This window comes from Vulpes vulpes, chromosome X (assembly GCF_048418805.1).
Source record: "Vulpes vulpes isolate BD-2025 chromosome X, VulVul3, whole genome shotgun sequence".
NCBI classification, from domain to species: Eukaryota; Metazoa; Chordata; class Mammalia; order Carnivora; family Canidae; genus Vulpes; species Vulpes vulpes.
Genome location: NC_132796.1, coordinates 29399646 through 29410865, shown reverse-complemented (window position 1 = coordinate 29410865; position 11220 = coordinate 29399646). Strand labels below are relative to the sequence as shown.

At 40.1% G+C, this 11220-nt stretch overlaps 1 protein-coding gene across 1 annotated transcript; it reads right to left on the bottom strand.

Annotated features, from left to right (window-relative positions):
• Positions 1–7451: 7451 nt before the first annotated feature.
• On the bottom strand, positions 7452–10662 carry LOC112919013 (E3 ubiquitin-protein ligase RLIM-like). The gene is made up of 2 exons (XM_025997382.1): positions 10419–10662; positions 7452–9124 (listed from the first exon to the last, which is right to left on the bottom strand). The coding sequence occupies exons 1-2, from the start codon at positions 10660–10662 to the stop codon at positions 7452–7454; spliced, it is 1917 nt and encodes a 638-aa protein (XP_025853167.1).
• Between the last annotated feature and the right edge of the window lie 558 nt (positions 10663–11220).

Sequence of the window (11220 nt, the reverse complement as noted above, 5' to 3'; positions counted from 1 at the left end):
TGTCGTTTATTTCCCTTAATCTGTCTTCATGGTATTTTAATTGTCTGTCTCTTTTTTCCTCAGTTTCCTTCTTTGCCATCAACTTGCCTTCTATGTCACTCACTCGTTCTTCCACCTTGTTAACCCTCGGTGTTAGGACTTCTAGTTTGGATTGCATCTCATTCAATTGATTTTTAATTTCTGCCTGATTGGATCTAAATTCTGCAGTCATGAAGTCTCTTGAGTCCTTTATGGTTTTTTCTAGAGCCACCAGTAGCTGTATAATAGTGCTTCTGAATTGGCTTTCTGACATTGAATTGTAATCCAGATTTTGTAACTCTGTGGGAGAGAGGACTGTTTCTGATTCTTTCTTTTGAGGTGAGGTTTTCCTTCTAGTCATTCTGCTCAGTGCAGAGTGGCCAAAAACAAGTTGTATTGGGAAAAGGAGAAAGAGAGAGGATAGAAAGAAGGAAAGAAAAGAGAAAAAGAAAAAAGAAAAAAGGAAGAAAAAAAGAAAAAACAAGAGAAGAAAAAGAGAAAGAAAAAGAAAAAGAAAGAAAGGAAAGAAAAGGGTGGGGTAAGCAAACAGAAATCAAAAAGAAAAAAAAAAACACGGGGGAGTATGTTCTGATTCTGTATACCTTAAGTCCCTTGACTTCCCCTGGAACTTGTCCTTCTAGCTGGTCTTCTGGGGGAGGGGCCTGCTGTGCTGATTTTCAGGTGTTAGCACTTGGGGGAGCTGCTCTGCCCCTGCCTGGTGCAGGGCTCAGTGGGGGTTGGTTACCCCGTGAGGCCCCAGGAGGAACAGCCACAGTGGCGGGGCGGCAGCTCTGGGACCATGGAGTCAGCCCCCGCAGTAACTCCGGGGCTCTCCGTCTGCAGGGCCTGGAGGCTCTGGGCGGGGCCGCTGATTTGCTCAGTTCCAGGCAGGAGCGTCCTTGCTGACCTGGGCCCTCCCGGCCTCTGCCTGTCCCGGGGGAGGCCGGATCCTGGGCTGTGTCTGGGCGCCCTGTGCTCCGGGGCCTGCGCTGTTGGATTCGCGCTCCCACCCCGCAGCCCCCTCCGCGGAGCCGCCGCCGGAGCCCCTCCGAGCTGCTCCCGGGGCCGCGCCGCCCCCTCCACGGAGCTTCTTCCTCCGCCCGAGCCGCCGCCGCCGAGCCCCTCCGAGCTGCTCCGGGTCCCGCCGAGCGCTGCAGCCCTTAGGGAGCTCGTTGCACTCCCCCGGGGCGCAGGTGCCTGTTAGTGTCCCAGGGAGCCCGAGGGCATCCCCGCCCTCCCGGGTCCTGCTCTAACTCCCTGCGGGCCCCTTTCCGCCCAGGAAGGTTTGTGCAGCTCCTGCTTCTCCGGGACGGGGCTCTCCTGTCCTGGGGACACTCGCCCCGGCCTCAGCCCGGCTCCTCGTGGGGCCCCTCCCCCTTGGAGGCCTTTTGTGTCTTTATTTCTTTTTCCCCGTCTTCCTACCTTGATAGAGGCGCGAACTCTTCTCACTGTAGCATTCCAGCTGTTCTCTCTTTAAATCTCAGGCCGAATTCGTAGGTTTTCAGGATGATTTGAAGGTTATCTAGGTAATTTGGTGGGGACAGGTGACTTGGGGACCCTACTCTCCCGCCATCTTGCCCCCCCTCTGACCTAAACAGATAAATTATAATGTAAAAACAGATCAAGTGGAGATTAGAAAATTCAGGTACAAATCTTCCCAACTTCTGACATTTGGCAGTGCAAGTATAGAAGAATATGATTTGGGAGCTCAATTTAATATTCATCAGTTGCTTTGAGACAAAAATAAGTGCCTTCATAATTTGAAAGTCAGGGTATTAAATCATGCTTATTATATAAAAAGCATACACTGATAGAGTGGAATCAGTCAATGTGAAGTAAAGTTAAACTGTTAAGATATTGGCAGTTGTTCTAATAGGAAGGATATTTTCTTCTTGAAGCTTCAATAGCAAGAATTAGTTAGGGATTCCATTCTAGGGGAAAATGGTGCCCAAGGGTCAAGAATTGTATTTTTTGCAGGACCAATAATATAATAAGGTTATAGTAGTCCTAGAAGCAAGACACTGAACATTTTAGGACTCATTATAATATTTGTCTGGGCACAGGGTGGATCATAGAAGTTTATTAGTTTTCTGTTGCTGCATAAGAAATTGGCACAAATATAGTGATTTAAAACATCTCTTTATTAGTTCAAGGTCTGTAAGTCAGAGTATCATCATGAAGTGACTGGGTTCTCTGTTAAAGGTCTTAAAGGCCTGAAATCAGTATTAAAAACCTTGTCAGATAATTTGAACATCTAATTCATTTTGGGATTGGCATCATTCATTTCTCATTCAAGTTGTCATGCATCTCGTTCTTGGTATGAAATGTGACACTTTATTGTCTCTTGAACACTTTGGTTATTATGTTAGGATACTATTCCTGTTTAAAGTTTGTTTTTTGTTTTGTTTAAATTTTAGGAGGTTTTTTTTTTTTTTTTTTTTAGGTTTAGCACACAGTCCCTCTTCTACTTTTGTGGGCTATGGTTCCATGACACTCTATTTTCAGAACCTTTGCAGTACTACTTTGTTTGATTTATCTTGTGCAGGTGGGGTTAGTACTGGTCTGTGCTTGTGATGCTTAAGGGGGCAGAAAAATCTTCCCAGGCCAGGGCACCTGGTGTTTCTAGATGGGGGAAGAGAAACTCTTGTCCACTTGCATGAAGAGTGGGTCAAGCACTATGTCAGGATCTCCCCTATCTATAAGGAATGGTGAATACTTACCAGGTTGAAATCCTTTTGTGGTATTGGCTGGTCCAGGCAAGTTGCCTGGTATCTCTGTGTATGGGAGAGGAGTCTCAGGCCCAGCTAAGGAGAAGAGCATTTCCTAGGTGGGAGCTTTATGCTATGGGATCACTTTTGCTGGTACCCTTGATTACCAGTATGTCTGGGTTGTAAAAGGAGACCTCAGACCCAGTGGGGAAGAAAAGCACTTTTCCAGGTCACTTATTGTTAGCAGGGATTCCAATTGTTCCTTTTTACAGCTTCTGCAGAGCTCACCTGAGTATTTTCAGTGGGATTCCCATTTGATCTGGTGGAGGAAGAGCCTGTTTGAACTGCTTTCTGTTATTGAGAGTTAGTAAGTGCTGAGCCTGGGTCACCTTTTTCTTTTGGGTGGAGATCATAAGATGTCCTTCCATGAAGTTGTTCATCCATTCCAAAAGTCCCTAGCCAATTAAGTTTCTTCTTTAGAACTTTCAGAGTTCTCCTTTGGTTGTCTTGTGTATTTCTCAGATATATAGTTGTACTTACAGAGTGGGGAGCAGGAAGAGAGGAGTATAAACCATCTTATCTGGACAAACCGTCAAAATTCTGTGACTTTTAAGGGCTCACCTGATTAGGTCAGGCTCATTCTGGATAATTTCCCAATCAACTGTGCCATACATCATAACCTAGTAATGGGTATGATATTCCATCACATTCACAGGTAATATTCCAGGGGAAGGGCTACTATGAAAGTCAGTGGGTAACATTTTAGGATTCTACCACAGAAAGCATATGTGAATGTACTGAAGCATTGATTAGGCAATTGTTATCCTCTGGAAGGTTGGAACACGTTAGGATAGCAAGAAGAAAAGTCGTGTTATAATTATTCCATTCACTTTAAATGAAATATATCTTGTATAAGAAACAGTAACAATCAGAATAGTCAAACAACTTTCAGAATTTAATGTGAATCTTAGAGGTTCATTTAAGACTTCATTTCTGGCCATGCAAATATCTTCTGTGTGAAAAATATTCCAGCTCAAAGATATATTAAAAGACTTCACCAGCACACTCCATTTATGTTTCCATGTAATTACTGTGGTTGCCAACAATTCATATAGAAAACAAAAGTCAGTGATGATTCTGACTTTAATTTTTTAGAGAAAGTTTAAACTTAACATACTTAACACTGTCCATATTTATATATGTTACACATTGTGCAAAATTTATGACTGTTGCTTTGGTTATAATACAGTGTATTCTCACCTAAATCAGGATTGAAAATTTAAAAGCAAAATTCGCTGGTTTGGCCAATATACAAAAAAACAGAAACAAAAATTTAAAAAACTCCAGTTTCCAGACTGAATTAGGAAAAAGAAATCCTTCACTATGTTTGGATTGGAATGCAAGTATGGCCTAAATTTGATTTTAAAGTGTCTTTGTTTTGGGTAATACTTTGATGAGGACAATTAGAATTGAGTTAGGTAGGCATGTTTTTGAACTCAAGTTTTACCTTAAAGCTTTCAGATTGAAATTGGGAGTCTGTAAGCAGTAATTGGGTACTTTGGATCATTCACATGAAAATTAAGATATATAAACTATATGACACTTTATAAGAATTAGACAATGCTTTTTTTAGGCTATGTTTTTAAAAATTATATGAACTAAACTTATAAAAAGAAATTCTGGGCACCTGGGAGACTCAGCCAGTTAAGCGTCGGTCTCTTGGTTTTGGCTGAGGTCATGTTCTCAAGATTGTGAGATTGAGCCCCAAATCAGGCTTTGCCTTCAGCATGGAGTCTGTTTGAGTTTCTCTCCCTCTTCCCATCCACCCCCCACTCACAATACTCTCTCTCTAAAATAAATCTTTAAAAAAAAAAAGACTGTATCCTTTGCTGTACAAAAGCTTCTTATCTTGATGAAGTCACAATAGTTCATTTTTGCTTTTGTTTCTTTTGCCTTCGTGGATGTATCTTGCAAGAAGTTACTGTGGCTGAGTTCAAAAAGGGTGTTGCCTGTGTTCTCCTCTAGGATTTTGATGGAATCTTGTCTCACATTTAAATCTTTCATCCATTTTGAGTTTATCTTTGTGTATGGTGAAAGAGAGTGGTCTAGTTTCATTCTTCTGCATGTGGATGTCCAATTTTCCCAGCACCATTTATTTGGAGGGTATTATGCTGCGTGAAATAAGTCAATTGGAGAAGGACAAACATATGTTCTCATTCATTTGGGGAATATAAATAATAGTGAAAGGGAATATAAGGGAAGGGAGAAGAAATGTGTGGGAAATATCAGAAAGGGAGACAGAACATAAAGACTCCTAACTCTGGGAAATGAACTAGGAGTGGTGGAAGGGGAGGAGGGCAGGACGTGGGGGTGAATGGGTGATGGGCACTAAGGGGGGCACTTGATGGGAAAAAAGAAATTGAGACTTGAATATACTTACAAAGCAAACATTGAAGCAATACCTATACTGGATTTTTTTCCTTAGTTATTTATAATCACAGCAATCCAAAATGTGAGACATTTAAGAGCAATATAATTAAATTCTATGGGTTTGTCATGTCATCACTTCTAAAGATAAAATGTACTTGTTCTCTTCTTCATGGTATCAGTTCTGAGTAGATGAAAGGAAAATTAAGAGAAGACTGTTAAAGAGCTGAGTCAGAAAGCAGAATGAAGGGCAAGGGGATGAGGCAAGAAAGCATACACAGACCAGGTTTGAAGAGAATTGGGAATGCTGGTTGTGGTAGATGGTTTCTGATTTGCTCTTCAGATCCACTGGCCTTCTTGCTCTGCCCTGCTTTAGGATTCCAGGAGGTGGACCCTTATCAGCTTTATCAATCAGTATCTCTGTGTCCTCAGGTTGGGCTTGGCTAATGGAAACTACCAACAGAAGATTAGCAATCTGGAGCAAAGAAAGGTAAGGGTGTGTTTATTTCCATGACACTTTACCCTAAGTTTTAGGTTGGCATTGCTGCCTTTTGTTTATCTAAGGTCACAGCTCTTGTTGGATGGCCTTCTACTACAACCACAGGACACTCTTTGTTGCAGGAACTACTACCTTTCTATACCCCTTCAAGCCTAGTGGTGATAATACAGGCTTCTCACAGTTGTTAGCCTCAGGGTACTTCATCATCTCTTGGCTTCCTTTCATTCTTTACACATTTTTAGTAAATAGCCTCTTTGTTAAACTTTTTCCATCACCGTTTTCAAGTGTGCCATCAATTTTTGCCCAGGACCCTAACTGATACATTGGTAGTGGAAAATGAGAGAAACTTTAAGACAGTATGAAGAAGTGGGACAAACTGTTGGGAAGAGAAATAGGAAGACAAAATTTTTAAAGCTTTTTATAGCAAATTATGAATGTAATGGCTTTATATGAGTGTCTCTAATAAACTATTTTTTTCCATTGGAAAGTAGTTGTTTATTAACTGATCAGATTACAGAAATGATCATGTTATATACCTTAGTTCATCCTTCTAATAAGCCTGTTGATCTGGTCTTCCCTGTTGCCAGCATCTCCACCTTCTACAAAATGGGTGGTTTTTTTTCTTCATTCCCCCGTGTGGAGAAGATAATTTGAAGAGCCATAAAAAGTTGTTTGCTGCTTTGAGACGTTTTCCAACAGTATAGATCTTGTGAATCAGATCCTCCATGACATATTTATGATGCCATACTTACCAAGAGATCGGACAATTAATGTGTTACCTGTCAGGGCAATTCTCTTGTTGATCTTGCCGTAACCGTGCTTGTACATCAGTTCATTCACCGACTTCAGGTTAGGGTAGGCCCATGCTATATGTGGTTCCACAATCCTTAGCATGTTCACTGAAGCCTTGTTGAGTTTAACAAAGATGTCATTGAAGATCTGGCGAAGGCAAAGAAGCTGCAACACCTTTCGAACCTTTGGGCTCACACCATTGATACCTTTGATTCTGATGACAAATGCCCATTTGAGTTCTCTAGGCACGTAGAAGTTGCCAGCTTTTCTCTCCATCCTCACCATTTGAATCTCAGTGCTGTACATCTGCCTGTATTCCTTGTGGTAATGCTTAGCTTTTTCATAGATAAATCTTCCTCCTTGTTTTTCGAAGCATCTTTTGGGCAAACTTTTTTCTCAGATGCTTGATCTTCAACTCTGAGAAATCTCTTCACTTTTTTAAGGGTTTCTTGCACAGCAGGAACCTTTTTTTTTTTCTTCTCTTCTACACCCTCCATGGTTCCAGTAGGAAAAGAGGTCTAATAAATTCTTTACTCGCTTAATTATTTTGGTTGTATTCTGTCTCTTTGTATGCACATCTAAGATGGGATAGGGATATGAGATGTCTGGGATTTGCATGACTAGATAAGACTACTAGTTTCTATCTGAATTGGTTATATATTAAGACATTTCTTTCATGGAATCAGGAACATTCCTCCTACCCCAGTGTACCTGCTAAGTTTCTTTTGAAATTCAGTGATCCACTGTAGTGTGAAATTTGTTTTTCCTGTCAGACAGGATAGTATTGTTTCATTTTTAAACATATCCTTTTATTCTGGAAAAGAAATTGGAGAAAGTCCAGTCATTCCTTCAGGAACGAATGAGTCAGTTCAGATTGTTACATTGGGACTCGATTTTAAATTAGATTCAGATTGTTATATTTAAGAATCATTCCAAAAGTGGACATTAGGCAGGTGACTACAGTTTGTCCATCACTATAACAGTTTATATAGATAAGGATTCAGATCTCAATTAGAATTTTCTTTTTCACCAGAATCCACTACTTGCCCACGACAAATAGGACAGGTGGAGTTCTCCAACAGCCAGTGATCGATACAGTGGACATGGAATTCATGGGAGCAAGGTAGGATGCGAAGTCTGTTGCCTTCTATGTACTCTGTGATGCAAATGCTACAGGCTTTTAATGCACCACTTCCACCAAAAGATCTTACAGCCAGGTTGTCAATTTGTGCTTTGGTGAGTCCTGTAGGTTGGTCGTGATTGTCTTCATTCAAGACGAAAAAGTGGTCCAGATTAAGAGAGGTCCAAGAGTCACTATCATCAGATGTTATTGAGCTCATAGATGTACTTTCTTGCCTGCTTTCTGATGGTGAGCCTGATGGTGTCCTTACTTCATTACTGCCTTCAAACATTATTGAACTAATTGCTGAATTTTCATCACTGGAGCTGGAACTGAAAATAGGACTAGAATTGAAACTAGACACATAGCTGGAATTTGAACTAGAAATCAATGCAAAATTTGGATGGAAATCAGAACTAGTCCTACCATCAGAACCATCTCTTTCATTTGGTGACTCTGCCCTACCATCAGAACCATCTCTTTCATTTGGTGACTCTGCCCTTTCCATGTTTTGAGTTGAGGGTGAGACACTGTACACTAAATCACTGTCACTGTCCATGAAGTCACTTGAGTCACTAAATACTGTCACTCTCTCTGTAAATGTGCTCTGAATTGTAACAGATGTTGTATCATTTAAACCAGTATTTAAAATGCTATGAATGGGAATTCTGATGGTACTGACATAAATTCTTTCTTCTGTCTGCTCAAAATATGGAAACATGTGCCCAAATCCTCCTTGTTCACTTCGTAAAACGACAGTGTTGTTTGGTGTCTCAGATATTAATGGAGTTCTGCTAGCTCTCTCATCTCTATGAGAATATGCCCCAGGATGAACTTGTCCTACTTCAAGATGAAATGGTATGATTGGATTTATCTGTTCCAATTCCCAAGATTCATCATCACTGGTTGTGTCTGACCAACTTTCTTCTTCAATAGCACTCCTTGTTCCAGAAGTTGTTAAAAGGTCGCTATTTTGCAGCTCAGGTCCAGTTATTTGCTGTCTTGATGTTGTTCCTTGTTGCTGAATTCTAGAAAATATGTCAGCCTCATTTACCTGAAGGTACTCAAAAGTCTCAGGTGATATATTCTGATGAAATCTTAGTAAACATTCATTCATTGAATTTGGAGCTGAACTACTTTCAGTTCTTGCTCTGGTTCTCCGATGCTCTGGGCTCCTGCTTCTTGCTCTTCGCCGAACTCTGGTAACTGGGACTTCTATTAATGCTTCAGTTGTACTTTGTTCTGATCTAGGTGGTCTTATAAATGTTGATTCAGATTGTGGATTTTCCACTTGCCTTTGGCTGATTTCCATATTGTCTCCTCTGGGAAGTCTTGTAGATGGTACATATAGGTTCTCTAGATTTGGGCTCCCATTATCAAGGTTAAAATTTATTTCTGAATTGAATCTGGAATCATCACTGTTTGAATTAATCCGGCTCGATTCTTCCCAAGATTGGTTTTCACTTCCCTCACTTGTCACATTTTCAGTTTGCTCGAAAAAGTTAAGCCATTCTAATAGAGAGTCACTACTAGATACACTGTCAGAAGAATCTCTTCCACCTGTTAACAAAAAGGCGGGGGGCAGAAAGGACCTATCAAAATTAGAACTATCAAGCAAACAAAAAATTAGACTTTTAATACTGAGATGTTTTAAACAGATTTCACATTTATAGAGTTAATTTTTTATAAACTACATTTTCTAAATTGACAAGTAAAGGCAGGAAAGTTTGAGTTCCTTCTGAAAAGAGCTAGCTAATCTTAGATAAATTGAGAGAATTGTTTGTTTGTTTTTTTAGGAATCTGGAGGAAGTTTGTTTTCAATATTTCATCATATTCATGGCCTTGTGTACCACTGTGGGAGGAAAGTCAAGAGACATTTTTTCACTCCACTGTCAAAACACTAATACAATTAAATAAGGTTAAGGTACAGTGCTAGTATTTTATTTTATTTTTTTTCAGTGCTAGTATTTTAGTTCAATTTACACTACTGCCTAATTCTCATTAGTCTACAACAGTACTGCTAGGCTCTTAAATGCTTATGGTAATATACAAAGTTGTTTAAAAATAGAACACTATTGTAGTCATTGCCCAAGTTTAAATAATATTTATAGGTTTAAAATTTATTTGAATACTTAATGTTACCAAGATTTTGAGGTGACATGAAACTGAAGGTGAGATCAGATGAATAGACTGAACCTGGCATAGTATATATGAGGCCATGTTTAAGAACCAAACTATTATGTATCATCTTCATTTGATAGTAAAATTTTCTACTTCACACTAGGAGAGAAGCAGCAGACCTGATTAGATCAGGGTTTCTCAACCTTAGCACTGTTGACATTTTGGTGTTGGATAATTCTTAGTTTTGGGGAGCTATCCCATATTGTGAAGTGTTTGGTAGTATCCTTGGCCTCTGCCTGCTATTTGCCAGTAACACCCACACATCATTTTTGACAACCAAAAATATCTCCAGACATTGTCAAATGTCCCTTGAGGGATGGGAGCAAAATTACCCCCAGTTGAATAGAATATATTTGTTCACTGGTGAAGAAGTCTATGTCTTTATAGAAAAAATAACTCAGGAAGTAGGAGGAACTTTTAGTTGAGGTGGAAAACCAAGAAAAATATCAATAGCCTATTTCACACTTGTTTCTCAATTAAAGTGACTCAAATGTGAATTGGGGGAAAAACCTATTTTTCCATTCTCACCAAAAATCAAGTAAATGCCAGTTCTTTTTAATGAGAAGTTACTTGCTACCAAATTAAAGTATGCCACTTCTGTATCATCGCTGGCTGACACTATTATGAAGTTCCTTACCCATCCCATTCTATTCTCCCTAAAAATGAAATATACCTCTATTTTCATCTGAATTTTGTGCTAGGTTGTCTTTAATTCGTTGAAGTCTCCTCAGCAACTCTTCTAATGTAGTTTCACCTGGGATGCCTAGCAAATTGTTATCCCTCATAAGCTTGTAATCTTCTTCACTCAGATTATTTACAAATTGATAGAAATCTTCTTCCCGGAGCAATCGGGTCATCTGCCTTCTGCGCCGGGCAGCAGATTCATCTTCTTCATCATCGGAACCTGAATTTTCCATCTTGATGAACAAGTGGAAAGATACCTGACTTTTATGGCATGATGTTGAAAAACAATAACTGGATCTTACATATGGTTACATATGAATACATAATATGAATAATATGAAATACATAATATGAAATACAATAACTGGATTCTCGTTCTGTTACGGTTACCGCGTCAGGACCCGCCCGACATGGTTGGATCTGCCTCTGCTCAGGCTTCTCCTGCAGCCCTGGCCGCAGTCCTATAGCTTCTGATAAGCCTTAGTTGAGAACCGCCTTTATATGAGAAGTTGCTAGGCACCGTTGCCTAGTTATCCATTATGTCCCTCATTGTTACCAACTGGGGACCGTAATCAGGGTAGGTTTCACCGCTTTCCAAACCAGTAGATACTGCGGAGGCTTACTGCGTGCCAAGCACTTCCCTTCGCCTCCTTTTATCTGCATGAGCCTGTTCTCCGGCTTTCGGGGAGGCTTTTCCAGGCTTTGCTATGCGCTAGTTATTTGTATGTCAAGTTAAAGAACCCAAATGCAGCTAGTTATATTACATATGACTGCCTTCTTCAAAACGCCAC

Bases quoted from the DNA above. Each gene is read 5' to 3' on its own strand.
- LOC112919013 (XM_025997382.1), bottom strand. From the start codon at position 10,662: ATGGAAAATTCAGGTTCCGATGATGAAGAAGATGAATCTGCTGCCCGG. The intron at 9,125-10,418 runs GTATATTTCATT...TTTTGTTAACAG, and splicing joins AAATTCAGATGAAAATAGAG to GTGGAAGAGATTCTTCTGAC.